Here is a 21,585-nt window from a genome sequence, read left to right as displayed (position 1 = left end):
AGTATCGGTTCTGAAGATGTTTTTGTTGAAAGAATCTCCTTGCTTTGTTTATTTAAGTGAAAAAGAGGATCTTTGCAAACACAGACACTGTAGGGAGACTTCCCCTACCATGAGTCTTGAAGAGAGACAGAGAGTAAGCCAAAGACTTCACTGTGATAAAACTATCCTGCAAATATGTTACCCTTACCTGAGCTTTGTGTTGATCTGTAGGGCTTTGGCTAGCATCTTCGCTCCCATATCTCCCATGGCATTTCCACTAATATCCACTTTCGTAAGAGACGTATTGCTGCCCAAAGCATTAATAATGATGGTGACTTCAGTCTTCAGCTTGGAATCTGCGAGGGACAACGACTGCAGGGGCTGCGGAGCATACGAAAGGCACCAGTAACAGCAGCTGATCAAGCATTCATTTCTCACACATCAACCAAAAGAAGTTACTAACTTCCCAAACTCTCAGAGAGAACACTGTGAACACTAAAACTAGGAGGTAAATTGTTTTGCTGTGGATATGGTAACACATGACACATTAGGACAGCAGTCAACATCTTACGGAACAGGAGTCAAAGACACAGAGGCAAACTTAGTTGTAACCTTGACAAAAAACATTTTTAAGTGTCCGTATCTCCCACTTGCTCTATGAGGCTAAGACGCAGAAACAGTTGAAATTTGTAAAGGGGCAAGATAGCAACAATCAACTACACAAGAAAACTTCTATTGTCCAATGAGTTTTATTTAATCATCACGCTTCACTGTCAGTGAGAAATAAAAGTATCATCAGATACTTCTCTCATTCAGACTAAGAATGTTTTCACAGGGCAAGTTATGATTCAAGATATTACTTAAACAAAGATTACTGCTTTAAATTGCTTTGCTATTGCTACTTCAGTTTTAAAGAGTGAGTTTGCATTTCTGTCCCTTCAACTTTATTGAAAGTCTCATTGACACCTCGGAGGAAGGAGACAGACAAGTCTAGCATGTCTGAAATCAAAAGTCGTAAGAGGAACTATTCATTAGCATGAATAAGACAATAAATACTATTCATAGTGATATTTAACACCTGTGATTCCAATACTTTTATTTAAGCTTTTTTTTCCCTTTTTTTTTTCCTTTTTTTGTTAATACATACACATATATATATACTATGTTAAGCTGAAACTGTTTTTGGGAGGCTCCTGCAACACATGCTCCAAAACCTCACAAAAACTTCTTTTAGAAATGTCTATATTAACATGTGCAGACCCCTTCCTCCTCGTCAGTGTCCCAGGACTCTCTGGCAGGAGCTTAATAACTACAGTCTATCCATCACCATGCCCTGCAGAGGTATTAAAGCTGCTAAAAACCATAATCTGACGTTGTTGCTGTATGGCAACTCTGCAGAACACTCTCCCTTACTCAACAGTGAGTTCATAAGGAGGATGTTGTCACTGCTTGCTCACTTATGCATGTATCAGATGATGAATTTCAGAAGCCTAAAAATACACAGATTGCCAAAATGAGAAAAATCAGCAGCTCACAAGGATGAATCAAGGCACCTAAACTAGACACGATGGATTGGCAACTAAGCTTGGATTAATGTAACTAAGCCAGCTGACCTGTATGTGCATGGTTTCCTAGCTCCCAGGCGCTTGCCCAGTACCCACTGTGCAACGGACTCTGGCTTCCAGACTCGACGGGGGCACCGCGACAACCAAAAACGCTCGCAACAACGAGGAAGGCATTTATCAGCGAGGAAATGCATGAAAATTTGGAGGCACAGCAGGATTATAATTAAAAAGTCTAACAGTAACACAAGCCACATGCTGGTTTTAGTTTAAATTGAAGTTATTAAATTACTATGTTAATGCCTCTAATATGCCTATGTTTCCCTGTTTATTGTGTTACATGCTCTAAAGAGTAGCAGTACCACACTCGAATGGCACGGAGCTGTTGGTCCAAGTTTGAGGAGGCTCCTGTGCCAGTCATGGAAAAGCAGCACCCCACAGCACCCAAGGCAGAGCTGCACAAATAAGCCTGTGAAAGCAAAGTTCCTTCTGTTCCTCATTTATCGCTTTAGGAAGGGGCATCCCAGTAACTCATCTGGAAGTGCTAAGTGCATATGTATTCATCAGGTTTTCAAAACCTCAGACATCCTCCTGAAGCAAGAAAGAACTTGTGTCCTTACTTGTTCCACCACTCTGATAAGACAACGTACGATTCGGTTTAATCGCTCCGGCCCTGTGTGCTTCAAGTTTTGATGCTTACGCACTGCTATTAGCACAGTGCAACACCTGCTGCACTGGCAGGGCCTTGCAAGTGGATTAGCTGCTAATTCAATTTTCTGGTATAGCTACCTTTACCCCTTACTGAAAGAGCAAGGAACAAAAACTGATTTGGGGCTTTGAGTGTAAACTACAATCAGAAGGTAACTCTATATAATTACATATGTAAGCTGTAACATCGTTAGAATGTTTGACCAGTACACAAAAAGAAAAAAAATTACACCCACCAGTTGACTATAAATAGGGATAATATTGCATAGCCAATAAACATATATTTCCAGTAACAAATTACTGTTTTAGCTAGGTACTGAGAAAACAGATGTCTGAAAAGCATTTCATTACCCCTGCGGCAGCAGATTCTTTGCCAATACACTAAAGATGTTTAAAAATAATCTTTTTCAATAATCATACGAGGAAAGAGGTATCCTTAAAGTAAAGGATAGGAGTAGAAACTATATTCCATTTGATTCTACCATACACTCACTGGGAACACTTTAGAATTAAATCAAGTTAAATTCATTCAAATAAGAAGAAAAATGCTGTAAAGATCCTCAAAAGGTCTATTCTGCAGCAAATACTGGAGTAAAACCAAAAATACGCAGCACTGTGCTAATCCCTGCTCTGTGCAGGACTGACTATTGCTCTGAGTAATGCGACACCGTGCCAACAACATAACAGCCCCTTCTGCAAGAGAAAAAGAAATCACACAGCAAGCATACAGCTTCTGACACCTCCTGCTATGCTAACATACTTTTATAGCCTGCACAGTACAGCATCTACCTAAATAGAAGAAAAAAAATCAAAACCCTAAATGTTATGTTCTTCTGCATGTTTAACATCTGCAGAATTTTGCTGCTGAGGTTACTGCTACAGTTTTTGAACTGTATAGAATTATATTCATATCTAGCTGTGTTTCTGCAGTCATAAAACCAAGCTATTAATTCCTCAGAGTACTTTACTCATTACTCATACTAAAACAGCAACAGGTCTATTTAAAGCATGTAGAAGCATGAAGAAGCATTTGGCAGGTGATTCTTTTAGAATAAAACCGCTCTTTTCAGGCAGACAATGCAGTGGTCCCCACAGTGCATCACCTGCAGGCAATATTGAGCAAGTGATCCACACTGGGCAGCATCATACTCTGTTCTTTCAGCTTCCATTTTAATATTTAATTTCCTGTGGCAATAAACAAACGAATAGCAATGGTAGAATAAGAATCATCTGGGATTCAAAGACAAACCAAAATAGCTAGAAATTTAAAACCATTTTCCAAACATTGCACTATATCATGGTAGAGTGTGGATCATACTAAGCCACTATCTGTTCGTGCTTTCCTGCAGTGCTACAGAATCAGTTTTTCTTCAATTCTTTAGGAGATGTAGCTGGTCGGAGTTGTTTTGTGATTGATTTTAGCATGCAGACATTTTATAAGGCAGAAAGAAACAAGATTCCCTCACTGAAGAGTATTTTCAAGGGAAGAAAATGGGAAAGCGAAAAGAAAGTGTAACAATAACAGGATCATGTGCTGTATCCCTAGTGCATGTCAGGAAGAAGAGACAATTATTTTAAACACCTAAACAAGACAACGTTTTGGTGGACTATCCCTTTGTAAACCTGTTTGGAAATAGGATGTGACTAAAGGGTGTGTTGTGTGGGTTTCCTTGGGAAAGACATGGTGACTAAGGACAGGCACACACCTGAACATCGGACTGTGCAAAAGGCAGAAAATGAAACACAGCTGCTGATATCACCCAAAGGCTGACAGGAAAAGAAGCACAAGAAATTGAAGCTGAAGGCATAAGGAAGAGCAGTGAGAACAACACACCCAGCCTTTATCAGTTTCCTTTTTAGCATGACTTGGAGGGTGCAAAAACAGGAGCAAGGGAAGACAAATGAAAGGTTGTAACACCTTATACAGACATGGTAAAAGGAAGCTGGAATTAGGTTTTAGCACTGGGAGTAGAAAATATGAACAGGACAGTGACATAAACAGAAAAAAAAATCAGTGTATTTGAGAAGAAAGTTTGGATACTGATTGGATGTATAGTACGTTGAAGAGGAGTTCTAGGGTATGGCCTGAGTGGAAAGCAATGGTCATCTACAACCAAGCAAAAGGACAAAGAAAGTTAAGAAAAAAACATATAAAGTTGATTTTGTTTGTGATTAATCTGAATCTAATGCAGCATTCTTCTGAACAGTTGTGAAAGATTTGATATGAGATGAGAGCGGGATAGAGACAAAGGTCTAAAGAGAAGAAGCAGGTATCTGATGAAATGATACCACCTTTGGTAAGATGTAAGAAGAACAGAAGGGAAAGAGAACCCTGTCCCATTTCCTTCAAATCCAGGGTAGAAGGCAGTAATTCACACAGCATAGCATAAAAAGCTCTGTTGGTGCAGAAGGTAAGAGAGAGCTCCACCAGCACCCCTCTTATCATGATCTTCCATCCAGCTTGTGCAGACAAGGACTTACTGCTTTCAGTACTCCCATTAACTCAGTTAAAATTAGGTCTACTTCACACATTCATTCATATGCAGCCCTATACTGTCACGCAGACATATCCCACTTTTTAAAAAGTTAGGGCTGGAAGTAGGCAACGAATCAAGAGAACACCAGTGTCACTAATTTTCTTAATCCCAATTAAGAGAACACAGAGAGAGCAATTTTTACAAACTACTTCAAATGCAGCTGAGGCAATGAACACAGAATGATCTTGTATGGAAGGAAACACCAGAAACCCAAACAAAATCTGTTCCGCCGAAGTGCAGGGCACGGACACATATGGAGAAGAAGCTAAGGAAAGCATCTAGCTGGACCAAGAACTTGGAATGAGACAGTAAAAGTCAAGAGGTGATAAGACAACAGAAGTTGGTGTCAGCTATTTTTGAAGAACGAGGAAAGTGAAGCCTGCTTGTTATCTGCAAGGGGAATGAAGTCGAAGAAAAGGACTAGGCAAAGGTGAATAGGGATCCACAAGCATGACAGCAACAGTGTACTTTTAAGTTTCCCATCTCGCCAAATTTAAGGTGCCAAACAAGGCAAGAAAGCAATCGCAAAGTCTTTCAGAGTTACGAAAGGCTGGAAATGAGGAAAGTGGGCAAGCATCCCAGCATGGCACTGTGAAAGGGTTTTATGAAATTGCTCCTGTGATTAATGCGCTAGAGGTGAAAAATAACCTTGTACACAGCTTGCATCTTTTGAAAGACAAAGGTGCTCTGAAAGATGACTGCAGTAACTTCACATTTTGTCAGGAAAAAAAAAAAAGCAATACCTTATACCTAATAATAGGCACAAGGAAATAGTTTATTCTGGAAAGTGTTAATTAAAAGAAATCTGTTATTTAGGGAACCTCATCAATCCCAGAACACTATGGTTGTAATCTCCTACATGGACATAAGAGCTTTATAAATTTGTGTCTAGAGGGCTGTATAATTTAGACCTAAAGCAAACATGGTTAAGTCCATCCAGCTATTTAGAATGAATTACTTCTTCAACAGATACATATCCTAACAGTAAGCTAAGAAACTGATATCTATATGCTACAAACAACAAACAATTATTATTGGAAAAAAAAGATTCGAAAAAAAAAAAGATTTGCAGAATCATGATCAAATCTTATGCAGCAAATTAACACAGTGAAGAAAATTACCCGAAATAAGCTATGAAGATCAAATACACATGGTGATAGTAGGCAGAGAGATACTCACTGAATCCTCGTCTTGAATCATCTGAACTAAATTATCAAGTACTGGAGTGAGATTTCTGAGGGAAGAAAAGTTAGGGAGATGATGAAATCAGCAGCTTCTCCTCATCTATTCTCTTGTTATTGAAAATAAAATTTAAAAAGCCTTACTTGGATTTCATGTTGTTAAAGTTTTTGCCTAACGCCAAGTGTCTTATCGATCGGTTTTTACTAAGCCAGACTACAAGGGTTGAGAGGTCAGATTCTAGGCCTGTAAAGAATCAGATTAGATTAAGAATTAAAACACATTTTAATGAAAGACCCAGATAGGGTTCAACTGTGAAAGCTATATTCACTCAAGCCACTACATCAGTGTACTAATTTAAATAGCTCTAAAAAACTACAATTTTTAAGTCTTTATTTTCTTTTTGGCCTCTTTTTCCTTAAGAATAAATATGAGCCATTGTGTGTCTCAAGAGCCTTTGGCTCAAAAGATAAGCCATTTAAATTTCTACCCTAATCAGCCTCATGATCTCATAGAAGAGAAATATAGTTACTTATCCTTACTTCAGCCCCCTGAGAGTGGGCCCTAGCATTGTGAGGCAAAGTTGGATGTTCCTTCAGGAATTTGAGACCATGCTGATTGTTATTCAGTTTCAACTGAGATGTGTGCCAACATGGCCTCAAAACCTGCAGATGCAAAGAGGCTAACCTAACAGGTCATAAATAAAATGGGAGTGGGAGAGAGAAATTCTGCTCCTAAATGAAAATAATGGCATATTGTAATTTAGCACTCCTAAACTACTGGCGGATTTGAAGAGTCTACTATTTATATTACTATGAATTAGGAGCCAAATTTATAACAACAAACAACAGTAAGTTAACAAGTTAATAATAAACAACAATAAGCAACAACATTTCAGGAACTTTCCACTTCAGACTTTCTCTGATCTGGAGCTGGCTGACTGTAGGCTCCAAGCTTCCCTTGTTTCTTCAGTGCCATGACCTGAGCTCTGTTTCATACCTGGTCTTTCCTCTCCCTTCTTTCCTTCATCGTACTTTCATTTCTCATCCTTTCTTATTTAACACATTTGCACAAAACCATGTAGATCTAGTAAGATGCTTGCTGTCATCACTTTTATTCTGCTGTTATGCCTATCTCCAACAAAATGAACTTCTGAGGTTAGAGTTAGCAGGAAAGCAGCTTTATACTCTTCATAGCAATGAGAGTTCTGAAACTGAGACGTTCCCATCATTAATACAGTCAATAACCATACAGCAAGAGCAGCTACCCTGGATTACATTGCGAGCTGATAGAAAAAGCACTTTCCCAGATTCTGCACTCGCGTGACCCTCCGTTCCTGTTCTGTGTACTTACCATTGTCTGAAATATCTAGGCTGGTGATATTGTGTATTTCTGCTATGCATCCTTCCAAGACTTGTGCACCTCCCGATCTCAACTAGAGATAAAACATCAGCCATTTTTGCAAACTAGTTAGGGTTTTGAGATCACACAGAAAACAGTGGTAGAGCTTTGAGAAAACAGAGGATACCAAGAGTGGCAAAAACAACAGCAACAGAAGTTACAGACATCAAAAATGACATCCTATGCACACATTCCTACTGTTCTCATTCCCATCCTCGACTCTCACAACATATGAGAAAATATGCATGAGTGAAAGGATTCACCTTCCTTTCTTTTACAGCTTCTACTCAGCAGTTAAACCAGGGAGATATTTAAATGGTGGAGGCAATAAGCTCCCATAGCCCTTCTGCTGGGAAATGGCTGCAGGACTTGGGCGCAGGCTCCCTATGCAAAAGGGCCAGGATATTTTTAGTGCCAGTGGGAGGAAGGTTGGCCACAGTATAAGAACACGCAACACTTATCCCTGACTTCCACTACTGTCGAGTCTTGCAGTCTTACAGCAAGGCTCTTCTTTTAGCTCTCAGCACCATGAGAGGGTGCCCAGTTCAGGTGAGAAGCCAAATCACACAAAAGAGGAAACAATATCAAAAAACTGAAAGGTCTCACCGGAAAGTATAGATCATTGCATTATTAATCTAAAACACTAAAGAAAAATTAAGGATTTAATGAATAAGCAAAGAGTAAGCCTAGTAGCAACGTTGAGAATTCAAGTCATGAAAACTTACACACTTGGTTATTAATGCTACTGAATTAAAGAAGGCAACAAACTTTTTGAAAGGAGTAAAGTATCTTCACATTTCTTGCAGCTACTGCAAGCCCTCTAAAATGCATCTTTGCTTTATGATCATCACCCAGGAAAAGACTTAAGGAAATGGGGAAAAGAGTTCTACAGGAATTCTATTTTTGCAAAACATTTTCCATTTTCACTCTGCTTCAAAAATAGAAAAGTTTTCAAACATAAAATAACCATTTCAACTCTGTGCATTTAAAAAAAAAGTAATATTTTGCTTAGTTTATGTGGCCAAACATCCCGAATCAAGCTGCCAGTATTTCTGTGTACACTTTTTTTTACCCATGCCATAATTAAGGAGCCAGAAATGTCTCATAGCTGTATTTTTCAATAATGACATTATTTGGCACTATTTGGAAAGCTTGGAATTTGCGATTGGTTACTGAGTGGTTCAATATGTTGGTCTAAGCATTTTAAGAACAGAGGTGGTCAAAGACAGCATCTAAATTGTAGGCCACATCTAAAAATACAAAGGTGAAGAGGGTAAAATACCCTTTTTTGCGTGGAACAGAACCTACACATCCTCATCTTATCCTCCATTTTTTATAACAGCATTTGTAACACTTGCCATATGAATGCCAGAATCATTTGGTTCTGCTCTGTGATTATCCGGCAGACTTGGCTGCTACAAGACAACCATTCTGTGCAGCCTTCCACACTGATTAGCGCTGAACCAATGCAAGGGACATGTCACACGAGGCCTTGTCAAAGGTAAAAACAGAAAGACGATTTACATACAGACCATCCCAACCAGATGTGAAAATTTAGTTTTCATTGTAGCCAAATTTTTAATTTGCTCTAAAATGATATAATTAGTTGTAGCAGGAAATTTAGCGAAAATAAATTTTAATCATTTTTATATTAAAATAGCAGCATTAAAAGTCAGTTTGTGCCATTTTTAGAGAACAGGGTCAGCAAAGATAAAGGATTACATTATCCATTGTTTAGTGGTATAAGTTATATACCCTGAAATTATGCTCACAATGGGCCTCAAAATGTTTATGCTACATCTACAGGAAAGTGTTGAAGTGAACAGATTTTCCAAGAGCAGCTTTCAACCTTGTACTCATTATTCTATATTCAAGATCTTAAATAGACACACACGCGCATGTGTGAAAATGTTGATATCTGTAAAATTGGAGAGACATAAATTGTGACCCTAAAGCTCAGGCCATTATCACAGTTGTACTAAAATCTCATGTATACATAAAAGCAGAGATTGACTGGAGGGCTATTTGTCAACAAGGTCCATAATACTGAAAACAAAACTCTGCAACATGTCATGTTTATGAGACTACAAATACCAGGTCTGCTTTAGCCAATGAAGAAGCAGCCCTTCAACAACTCAAAAAGCCAAGTGTGTTCAAAGCTACCAGGCACTAAGATGGGAAGTGGAAACAAAGCTGCTTATTGATTTAACAATTAAGGTAAAGCATGGAGGGTACTTACACAGTGACCAAGCTAAGGGAAGCAGAAGGGAAAAGAGTGAAATATATCAGTGCTGAGCAGGTAGAAATAAAAATGTAATTTTCATAGTTTAAAATAAATAAGTAAATAAATAAAAGAACAGGCAATATAAAATGATTAAGCTTGATAAAACCAGAAAATTATGGGAGCAAATTAAAAGTGGTGGGAGAGGGAAGGAACTGTGAAACTGATCTCTGCATGGTGGGGTAGAGCCTGTGATGCAGGGAGAAGGGCAGAGCTGCAGCCCCAGCCCCACAGCCGGGAGCAGCGCGTGCCCCGGGGCCGGGAGCGGGCGGCCGGCTGGCTCCTGCAGCCCCACAGCCGGGAGCAGCGTGTGCCCCAGGGCCGGGAGCGGGCGGCCGGCTGGCTCCAGCTTCCCGCTGTTCCGCTGCCAGGGCCAGGCACCTGCCCCTCCGCTGGGCTCGCGGACCCTACTTCCAGCTCCCGGCACGTTAATTCCCTCCTTGCGTAATTTCTTCTTTCCAAAGCGCATGAGAATGGATAAAGCTCAGAGATGTGAAAAAAATGTTAAGGGAAGGAGCTAAGGAAATGCTGTCAGTTTGGAGAGACTGGCTGTAGCTTGTCTCTCTTGTACATGTTCCAAGTTCACAGTTTGCTTTGGAAGAGGCACCCTGCACCTAGGAAGTGCTGAAGCAAGCAGATCATGGAGGGGAGCGTAACACAAAGTTGGGCATAATCCCTCCCTTTTTCTCATGAGAGTTTACCACGACCCCTTCCCTGCTGATGTCTGATACAGCTGATCCCTTCTTGAAGGGCTCCTCCACAGCCTACCTGGGGAGTCACTTAATAAATTGCACCCAGTTCCAGGCCTGGAAGATAGGTTTAGGTTCACTCCTGTCTGCCTTACATGATTTACATGCTAAGTTATAGTCTCATTATTGAAGTCTGCATTTTATTAATTTTTTTAAGACTAAGATTACAGGAATCCATTTCTGTTACTCTAATTACTCTTGCCTTTTCCTTCTCCTCTCTGAAAGGAAGTAATCATCCTACTGATCTATCTGCTCAGAAGTCAAAGGCATGAGTGCTTGACTTGAAAGTTTTTTTATTTGGAATTTACATGTTGTGCTCTTCAAAGCAGACCATTTTTACAAGCAAAAAATATCAAAACAGACTGTGAAATACATTCACGATGTTTTTTTTCTTCATAAAGCGAACTAAGCACATTCCAAAAGCAATCAACCATGGACCTGAGGCAGCAATCAACCATGGAGCTAAGGCAAGGATTACTGCACCTCAACCGTGTATCAAGTCGTGTGTTTTTTATTTCAAGGGAAACCGTTGCAATTCAAAGACCCTTGAGGAATGGCCAATACTCAGGTGCCAGGCATGGAAAGGTCGGCCTATTGAATAAGAAGCTTCTTTGTAGTTTAAAAAGGAAAGCGTGCCCCTCAGCTTGTGAAGCCCAGAGCTAAGGCCCCTTCCCGTTCTTGCTGGCCAAGGCCCTCCCAGTTCCCTGTGTGCCCTTGCCTCACTAGCTCCCCGGGATCACACATGATCTTTTATGATCTGTACGGATTATTATGTACAGCCACACAGGTAAAATAAAGCAATCCTTCCACAACTTTTTGGTATTTACAGAAGTGACACATAAAGCCATTTGTGTAGTGCCTCTGAAGTTAACAGCATATTTCCGTCATCTCTTACCAGAATTTCCTTTTGAACTGAACTCCTTAACTGACTGGGAAAGCAGAATTTCTCCCAGGATATAAAAGTGAACCTGCAGAAGAGGATCCCCTTCAGGGCACGCAGCTTCCAGGGACCTGTTCATTTTTGGCGCGGTGGAAAACCAGATGCAGGGTTGTGCAGCGTCACAGGGCAGATGCTGCCACGCAGCGAGCAGCTCACTGGCTCTAGCTGAAATTGCTTTTGCGAGGAGTATTTGGTCACTGGGATGTGCTACAGGTGCTCTGCACTTTATTTTTATTATTATGACACGGCATCACACAGCAGCTCATTTTGACCACAAATACTTCTCTTGATTTCTACCTTTCCCACAACTTTTGATTACAGAGGGAAAACATCTGGCCCAGGGGATTTCAGGAGAACTCCAAGTCAATGCATCTTTTGAACACATTCTGATAAATAATCCTTACCTCACAGCTACTGAGATCTAAAGACACCTCCTTCAGATTGTGATTGCAAGCCAGGCCTAATAAAAGCGCTCTGAAAAAGATCAATATTAGAACCATTTTTTTTAAAAGCAGCTTTACAACATCACCATAATCTAAACAATCACAGGTTAACACACCCACAGCAGCAGAGATAGAACTAAACAAAATGACATGAACCAAGCGGCAGCGCAAACCTGCTCTGCCACGCTATGAGCTCCCCAGCAGCTGCAAAGACTGCAGAGACACAATGCCAATAAGCACATAGTAAAACTAACTAAGGATCAGTAGCTAATTATGTCCATCAGAGATTATCTTCAACATTTGTTTTGAAAAAGCATCAAATGAGTACATCACGAGTATTCTGTTGTACAGCCATACTAGTTCTCTGTTGTATTTTTTTTACCCAAAAAATCTTTCAGGAAAAAATGGTGCTTTTAATAAACGCAAGATGCACTGCAGTCAGTCACATCAACAGAGCACAGAGTCTGTAGCACTCAAACACTTGTTCCCACTGAAAAATCACAACATTCTTCATGTCTGTAACCTGGCCTTCCTTCCCAAATTTCATTTCAGCCAATGTTAAGCTAACACCACCCAAACTATGCCCAAACTATAACCCAAACCAAGGTACCCAGAGATAAAAATCGATCCGTCTTGCTGAGCCACTGCCTAAACACTTGCTAGGCAAGCAGTGTGTAAAAGCCATATTTATGATGTGCGCAGCAGAAAGTTTTTAATTTAAAGCTCTTTATGTCTGCTCTGTAAGTACCTATTTAACATTTGCACTCAGCTATTTCTCTAGACTATTAAAGCACAAATTTTTAGTTCATCTCTGTCTAAACTGCCCTTCCATGATAGATGGCAAACTTCACAAATAACTTTCTAAATATTTTGCGACCACATAAAAATTATAGCACAAGCATGAAAAAAGGCATGAAAAAGTTTAAAAAAAGACAATGTGCTGCTATAAATAGACTCTCTTCACAGAAAAGTTTTTTTTTTCCTAAGATAATTTAGTATAAACTTATTCTAAAGAAAAAAGTCTCTCGATTTCTCAACTTCCGGGAAAAACATCATAAGTACTGTATCTATCTAAAACCACTATGCTTAAATCAGACACGTGGTGATACCTCGGAAAGCCTGGTCAAATGAGGTATATGCAATGATTTGCCTCATAAGAAACATCTGGATGAAAAGCAGATCAGAAAACTTTCTTGTCATAGCATTGACAGATCAAAATGCAATTTTTGGCAGTGCATAAGCTAACAAGAACTCCAACATATATTTAAAAATGGAAAAGAATATGAATAATCTACTTTATTCTTTTTTTTAAGAAAGCTACAGTAACACATTAGCTACATTAACTAATTATAATAACTGAAAGCACCCTTTACTGACATTAAGAGGCATCCTCATCAATGTGGCTTCAGTAGCAAACCTCTTCCGCCAAGGCCTGGCTTACGTTAACAGCTCCATCACTACACAAGCAATTGCAGCTTCCATCCTGCTCTCTGACTAACCAACATCTTTAAAATGACAGAACCAGTGATGGGATTTAAGTCCCCAAAACTGCTGCTCTAAAGGAAGATGATAAAAAATTAATTAAATTTAAAAATTAATCAAAGCTATGATGCAATAGACATATTACTTTTTCTGTTATTTCTGGAAATCATTCCTGCTATCTGTCATTGCCAAGATCCCAGTAAGCCTGTCTGAAAATAGGTGCTTCCTTCTTCAGTGATTTCTAGGGTCTTGCTTGCTCTGTAGAAGCTCTGCAATTTCATATAGTTAAGATCAAAAGGCCAAGCAGCTGCCTCAGGAACTGCCATGCCCTCAACAGCACGAACATCAAAATAGCTTCCACAGGATACTTTTGAAGCGCATTAATCAAACCAAATAGGGTTGTTTTGGGAGGGAAGACAAGGTGCACTGAAAATCATGGTTCTCTCCAGTGTTGTTAAGAGACTCACCTCAGTCAAGCAGCAGCTCAGGTCAAGAAAAAGCACAAAACCGAAAGGGCCAGGCAATGTTAGCAGCTCCTTGCCACCCCCTAGGCAGCGATGAGCACTGCCACCAAAACTAAATAAATGCAGCCAGTGCCATAACGCAAGTGAACTTACTGTGGAGGGGGTGCTGGAGCAATGCCCCCTCGCAGCTCGCTGTGCTGGTGAAGCACATTACTCCCCCAGCTCACCCGAAGCTGAGCTCGTCAGTTCTGCTCAGGTGTGCCATCTAATCAAACTCAGTCCAGCTGAGTCGGATTAGCTAAAACGTGGTCCACAGAGCAAGTTTTTCTTATCCGGATCACTTTGGCTTAAAAGGACTGGGAATATCTTGTTAGCTGTGCAGTCGGGAGATCAAGGAGTCCCAGGTGTTTAGGACATTCATAGGGTAACATTTCCTGTGAGCTCTTCCACGAGCACCATCTTCCATTTGTAGAGCACACCATGGCCAAATCTCCTCCTATCACAGGTAGCACTCATTATGTACGGGGGAAAGCTAAATATGAACCCTAGGGTTTAGAGCCTCTGATATTTCCTGATCTGCACAGATATTAAATGTGTCATGGCCGCCTTTTTGTCTGCACTACTGTTCATCCTGTGTCTTAGTTACATATAACTTCTACTCTTCTTGCTTCATTACACATAATTCCTTGCAGCCTTCCACCACAGAATCAAATTCCCAAAGTATACTGGACCAACCAATATATTTTCAGTAATCATTGTCTGGTTTCAAATGCATCAATACCATTTCTTCCCAGTCTACACAAAGTCTTGAGGCAGCAAGCCAGAGTGTTGTAGCGAGCAGAGGGAGAGCTCCGAGTCAAAGCAGTAGGCTCGTGCAGCTGGACACTGAGTTCAGTCCATTGCACCTTACTTCAGCATCGCATCGCACTCAGATCTCTGCACTCCTCCCACACCATGTACACTGTTCTTTCATGCATGGCCCTTGTAACTTCTCCCTCTCTTAGCTTCTCTCAGATTCCACCCAAAGTTTTCCATCCAGTGCTCTGTAAGTGTCCCGCAGCTCCCACATCTCTGGTTTTGCCATCAGTTCCCACTTCCCAGATATTCCCTGGCCAAGTTAGTGACCACTTCCTGCCTCCGTTCCCCCTCAGGAGACTCCTAACTACATAAATGGACCCAGAGCCTGTGTCCAGACTAGGATTTGGGGAATATGTTACTGGAAACAATTACCGAACATATCCAGATGTCAGCTGTGGATGAGGTTATTTATGTTTTAATGCAGAAAAAATATCAGGTCGAAGTGTTTAGAAGAGCTTTTTCCTTAATTTAGCCCAATAAACACAAGGTTTTTCCAGAATCACTGGACGGCCTACCCAGATTCAGCTTACCTAAGAGAACGTACACCCCACACATCACAGCATAGGTGCCAGAAGGAGAAGAAAAGCATTTACAAGTTGCTTCCCTAGAAGTTGCTGCTATCCTCTCTCGTCCTGAAAGGAGAGCAAAGCTCCACACCACTGGGCTCTCCCCTCAAGCAGTGCAACAGGTTCAGTTTCCCGCTGACCCTTGCAACACTGCAACTTCAAAGGATGGCAATCACACAAGTATATAATCCCATTTTACTGTGAAGCAAACAGTTTTGCTCGCAAACCACAAAGTTAGAAACATATCACCAAAAAAAAAAAAAAAAGGTTGATGGAAGCTAAACAGCTGCAACATTCATACACAACAAAATATGATTAGTCTCAACTGTGAGATGGGAACAATATTTCTTGCAAGAGCGAGTTTCATAACATTCATGCATTCAATGTAATCAATGTAATAATGGAAAAAAAGGCAAGTAAAATCTTTGCCCCTCTGTTTTAAATATGAAGCACTTGCATAGTAACAATGCAAAACAGTTCTCAGGTAAGGAGAAAATGAAATGAATTCTTACTTCAGAGGCTCAGGAGGGAGTTTAGTTCCTGAAAGATTTATCTGCATCAAAGCAAGTGAACTGCTGAAAAACTGTTTGAAGGACGGAGGGACTTCTTTTCCTTTTCTGTAAATAAATAGATTCATTAAGTAGCAGCATCTGTACACTCCTTATTCCAACAAATAGCAAATGCAAGCTGTCAGGAGGGTAATGATCTTTTACTAGTGTTTAAGTGTGTTTAATTTGTTGTACCTCAAATTGCTCTATAATCAATGGCTCTCAATTAGCTCAGAAACGTGATGTCACCAAAAGAGTGATTCAGCTTCAAGAGCAACCCTCAGCGTTACACTGCTGCTCAGGAGACATTACTGCCTATGGTCTCGTCTGTGAACTACACAGAATGATCATTTAGGTCTGAAGGGTAGTGAAAACACTCACCTTAGGAGCAGAAGGTCAAACATGATACTAGGAAAGTGCCAAAACCACATTTTCACCATTAGAAATAATTACTTAACCCTCAAATAGCTTACTATCAACTACGTATCACCTCTGGATATGGACCCAAGCATATGGATTTGAAGAAAAGAGAAGCTAATATTGTTATGTCCTATGATGTAAATATTGTACAAAACCAAAGTTCAGTCTTGAAGACATTCAGAGGGATGTCCCTCCCAGAAAAGGAAGGAGCCAAACAAACATTTGCAACGCTCATCAAATCATGAACCAAAATGTATACTTTAAAAATCAAGTTTAAAGATGGACTTCAAAGCCTGATATGATGCCACTTACAGGAAAAAAGTGTTTATAGATTCTTTGCTGTACCAGGATCATAAAAAGCGTATTAGACAAGGTAGCTTACTTTAGAGCTGTCTAGCAAAGAGTGGAAAGGGAGACAAAATATTTTGCCTGGGATAAATTAACACTTCTTTCATGTAGACCCTTTGATAAGTCTTTAAGCTTCTTAAGAAAGAGAAGAGCAGCATCAGTGACAATACATTATAAAACAAAAATTCCATGAGTAAACAATAAAATCATTTAAATCATACCTGTGAGAAAAGAGTGTCCTAGAGAGGCTAAGGACAGCCAGATGCTGAAGACATCCACGAAGGAGGGCCCCACACACCTTGTGAAAAACAAGAAGACTGGTTTTCCTTCCCATTAACTCAAAAAACATATCTGAGGGGGAAGGGTAGAGGTGGTTTATTTGGTATTTGAATTTGCATGAAAATATACTTTACCATATCTAGAGCACACTCCGTGTTGGATAAATCCAGATGAACAAGTGCATTTGGCTGGGCCAAAAAATTGTACAGGTTCTTTAATAGAGGAGGAAAACACATGCATGTTAATTCTGATACTGGTGAAACAAACTACTGCGTACCTACTGCTGAAATATATTTTAGGCTTTTATTACAAATTGCACTACAGTAGTGGTGTCTTAAATGTCTTTTCATCTAAATTATATATCCTGTTTTACTTTTGAAGGCTACTGTTTGTTAAAAAGTCATGAAAAGAACGGTACTTAGACTATGAACAAGCAGTGCTTTGATGCACAAATCCTCAGTTATCTTGCAACCCATTTTGCCCAGAAATTATAATTAATTTAGAAATAGCTTGGAATGTCACTCAGATTGCTGTTACACTTCAGAAAGGCTAATCAGTTTGAAAGTGTAAAGCCAGTCCCTTCAGGCATATAAGGAAAGTAACTAATTTGTGTCTGAAGCCTATGATTATATTTTTTACTGTCAACAGCGCTAGAGTTTAAGAGAGAATACAGAACGGGTAACAAGATTTTAATTATAAATGTCTTTAGGAATGCATAGAATACATCATCTGCATGTTAGTTTATATACAAGTCCTTGCTACATGCAGTTTTATTTTGGACTTTTTTTTTTGTCACCCAGAACAATACAAAAAGCTAAAAGTATGGCCTAATTCACAGAAATGTGGAAAACATAACTCCACATGAAATCCAGCCAAACAGAGCATGTTACACACTTCTGAAATAGAATCATCTTTCCTAAAATGAGGTCATTCAGCCCATATACCTACAGTGAAAGAAAGTTCCCTACTTAAAAATCTCTCTGTATTGTTGGGGTTAAAATTAAATGCTATATAACATGATCGCTTGGCTCCTGTTGCATAACTGTTCCACGGATTAAGAGATCTCAGTATTAAAAATATTCTCCTTTGATCTCTTTGACATAGTAAGAAAACTCTGACTTTTCATGCTCATGTCTCTTCAAATATTGTAGGCAGACATCAGACTTATTTCTTGTCAGTGATGCACATTTTGTTTTAGATGTTTTTCCAGCATGGTGTTCTCTCTTTGATAATGATCCACTTTGTATTTTTATTGGTGCTTAACTATTTATATTTGCCACTTCTTTAAATCCTTTTTTTCCCACTGAAACTTTCAACTCTCACATATGAAAATACTAGTTCTTTGAATGAGCACTTTAAGTTCATTGGATGCTTGGATTGGATGGCTTCTGTGCTACTTATTTTAGATGCTTAAGACTTAAAATAATTAAAAACCTGACACTTCTGTGCAAAAAAACAAACAACAAAAAACTTGTTGATGTAAAGGAAATATAGATGTGATAGTCAAAATCTGAGTATATACAAATTGAGAGTTCAGTGCTTTGTGCTGTACAGAAGATAGAGCTGCACCACAATGGCACTTCATAGAGTAGCAAAAGAGAGCTGCCCAACAGAATTTTAGTAGGAATTTTCCTCATTAATCAGTTATACCAGGGTCTGATGCTGTGAACTCTGTGGATTCGTTTAGCTGCGTGGGGTAACTCAGACACCTGAGGAGCAGAGATCAAAATGTTTTTTTCTATTGCTACCAGAACTGCACCTCCCCACAGCCAAAATGGCTCTGCCCTTCTCTAGGCTGTAAATCAAGAGAGCCCTTCATTCCTGATCCAGAAGGTGGTGCTTACTGAGAGATCATCCCCGCGGAGAGCGTTCCCTGAGAGGTCCAGGTGGAGGAGCGTGCTGGCGATCAGCGCGTTGGCACTCAGTGACTGGGACAGGCTGTTCACCCCTGCAACGCAAGGGCAGGATATTCCACTCAGCTACTCCAGACAACGCCGGCACAGTACGTGCACGGCGTCAGCGAACATGCTGTCATGTACATGCTGCCATGCAGCAATGCTTAACGACCCCTGCTTTTGCCAATTCTGCTAGAGCGCATTTCGAAACACGTTACGACAATGTCTCCTTGCACGCAATATTTAGATAAAAGTATCTGTGGAAATAGATAAAAGCATCTGCTGAAGATCAAGTGCATTAAAAATTATAATTTGCCAGGACTTCAAAAGCAATTGACAAGACCTAGAAGTTAAAAATATTTCAATTATGTATTTGCCTGTGATTTCAGAAAGAAATAGTTTGTTAATTAAAATATCAAGAGATGCATAAACACTCTCAATTCCCATTAAGAACAAATACATATCACATTAAAATTAAGAAGCATGCACTGGGAACAATCTAGCCAGAGCTTTCCTTTCCAAAGGAGTACGTTAGCCTTTTTAGGATTTGTATTTCCAGCAAATACAAAGGCAAACACCACTTTTTAAAGATCTATTGAACAACCAGAGATTATAGCTCTTGGCCCACTTTAGTGCAGCTCTTCAAGAGCAGTATTTTTAAGCAATTACAAGTGAAAGTTAATATAATGCACTCTCAACAATCCCACAAATAACTTGGAGAACCAATTCAGAGACCTGGGGAGGAGCCTCTACGCTAGCTTTGGGAAGGAAAGTCTATAAGGCTTCGGCTCATTTCATGTTCAGAAATCTTTGAATTGGCACATCAGACTTTTCCATTTAACTTGAATCTTCAACTCTACAAACTTGTGCTTGAACTTCACCTACCTCATACTACACTTTAACAGTAATCTCGCTTTTGTTTGCAGACAATCTACTGCTCTTTTACTGCTTTCAGGGGGCTCAGACTGCTAATAGCTCCTGGGAAATCTGAGATGTGATATTTGAAGAAGGATCAGCTGGGGGAGGCACCGTCCGAACTTCAGAGCTCAATCTTAGAAACTTATCTCAAATAGAAAGTAATTTTTAAGTAAGGCAGAAAACCAGCGAGGAATTGTAGATGATCTACTGAATTCAAGGTCAGCAAAGAACTTCCCTAAACAAATGACACAGTCTCCTTAAGACACCTGCCTTCCCCAAAGGAAAAACCCACAATCTCACAAGTTCAAAAATAATCTTCCAAGGCACAAGCCAATTCAGTGCTGCCTTCTTAAGGAAAAACTGCCTAAGGAGAAGAGCTTTGCAAAGAACCAAAGTGGCAAAGCTGAGGTTCTCCAGGTTCAGAAGGTTACAAAAAAATCCCAATTTTAAGATGTTGCAAATACAGTCACAGCCTATACACCAACAATCTATCATATCAATAGTTTATTTTTTTTTAAAGGGAATTCTGGGTGGCTGCCATGGGACAATATTCAGGATAACATGTTCTCTGGATTGTAGCTACTGTAACGTAGCTTGCTCTAGGATTCTCACGAGGTCAATATTAGTCAGGCTGGAGTATATTCTCAGCTTTTAAGGTTATCTTTAAAAGGAGAGTTAAAAAAAATCAGTTGTAAGTCAGTTCATAACCTCAGAATTCATGTCTGCAAACTCATTTTTGTTGAAAGGCCTCACCAAGCTAGTATTTATTCCTTACAGAGGTGGCAGTACAGACAGAGTATGTTCTTCATGCAACAATCCAGAGCCCTTACAAAAATCATTCAGACTACATGAGCACAGGATAGATGCACAGATTGGAGTAAAATGAATTTTTATTTAATTCTTCATCACCTATTCTTAAGAATAAAAATATGGCTAGTCAGTATTCTTAATCAATTGCTTGTCACCACAAAAAATAAAGTCAGCAGTAGGAAAAGAAAACAGTTTAAGAAAGCCTTGTTAATGAAAACGCTGAATGAATAAATTCAGGATAGCATTTGCCATCTGTTAAATATAATAAGAGCTATGGAACACTTATCACCCCATACCCTTCCCCAAAACTCGCAGGTCAACAACCGAAGCTTAGAAAAGACACAGATTGTTCATGCCGCAGAGCGATAGTTAAAGGGATAATAGAGCACAGTTTATACCTATTATGATCTAATATCTTGCACAGACTGTAATTCAGTCATCTCTTCCAAGTCATCTCCTGTGAAAAAGCTGTGATAACATAGTGCATTCCTTTTTAACCTTACGTTATTTTCAAGAGAAGCTTGGTCTGTGCATTGTGTCTAAGAGTTCACTGCATCTATTATTTGTAAAACAACAATTCAGAAAAGCCTGAAATCATCTTACTTATGTTTCAGTGGATTTATATTTTTTAAAAAATACGTATTTCAATTGCAATAAATACATTAAGTCAGAAATTTGTTAATTACAAAATGAATAAACCTTGACTGTTAAAAGTGATTGCTCTGAGTAATTCTCACAACACTTTATTTCGTGAGATAATAATTGTGTGCAAAATACTTGAGCAGCTTTCCAAATATCATTTGGAAAATTCATCACACATTTGTGCTACAGGTTATCTTTCTGAAGCATTCTTCATGCTGGTTCTAAATCAGTTCTATTTCACTGCAACACAGGCTCCAGTCCAAGTCCTATAGAAGTAAGAGCTTTTCAAAAGACATAAACAGATGCTGAATCCAGCTCACAGTTCAGCATATTTATAAAACATACCTTTAGGTTCCATAAAACCTACCTTTAGGTGACAAGGAGGTTTTAGACAAGTTTAAATGCTTCAGCCCCTTTGGAAGCTTGGCAAACTGGACACTTAAAGACGATACACCTGGAGGGGAGCAAGAGAAGGCAGATGCTTTCAGGTCACCTCTGCGATCCCAGATTTTCCCAGCCACACAGAGAGCACTCACTGATTACACTGGACTCAAATGCACAGAGGCACAAACACTC

At 39.6% G+C, this 21,585-nt stretch overlaps 1 protein-coding gene across 5 annotated transcripts in view; it reads right to left on the bottom strand.

The window, feature by feature from the left end:
* CARMIL1 (capping protein regulator and myosin 1 linker 1) overlaps window positions 1-21,585 on the bottom strand; it is a 173,427-nt gene that overhangs the window by 53,621 nt on the left and 98,221 nt on the right. For 3 of the 5 annotated variants that reach the window (XM_088533403.1, XM_088533404.1, XM_088533406.1), the window contains exons 12-21: window positions 21,377-21,463; window positions 18,589-18,692; window positions 16,879-16,956; window positions 16,687-16,763; window positions 15,662-15,766; window positions 11,741-11,810; window positions 7,319-7,400; window positions 6,112-6,211; window positions 5,966-6,020; window positions 188-360 (exon numbers count right to left, since the gene is read on the bottom strand). In XM_088533403.1, the coding sequence (XP_088389529.1) occupies window positions 188-360; window positions 5,966-6,020; window positions 6,112-6,211; window positions 7,319-7,400; window positions 11,741-11,810; window positions 15,662-15,766; window positions 16,687-16,763; window positions 16,879-16,956; window positions 18,589-18,692; window positions 21,377-21,463 (931 nt within the window). Of the gene's footprint in view, window positions 1-187; window positions 361-5,965; window positions 6,021-6,111; window positions 6,212-7,318; window positions 7,401-9,605; window positions 9,618-11,740; window positions 11,811-15,661; window positions 15,767-16,686; window positions 16,764-16,878; window positions 16,957-18,588; window positions 18,693-21,376; window positions 21,464-21,585 lie in introns of all 5 variants that reach the window. The other 2 variants (XM_088533402.1, XM_088533405.1) reach the window with 1 other exon arrangement.

The sequence above is a fragment of the Tinamus guttatus genome, unplaced genomic scaffold, assembly GCF_059628265.1.
Source record: "Tinamus guttatus ecotype Peru unplaced genomic scaffold, ASM5962826v1 Tinamus_guttatus_pri_ptg000497l, whole genome shotgun sequence".
NCBI lineage: Eukaryota > Metazoa > Chordata > Aves > Tinamiformes > Tinamidae > Tinamus > Tinamus guttatus.
This window is presented reverse-complemented; position numbering and strand designations above follow the sequence as displayed.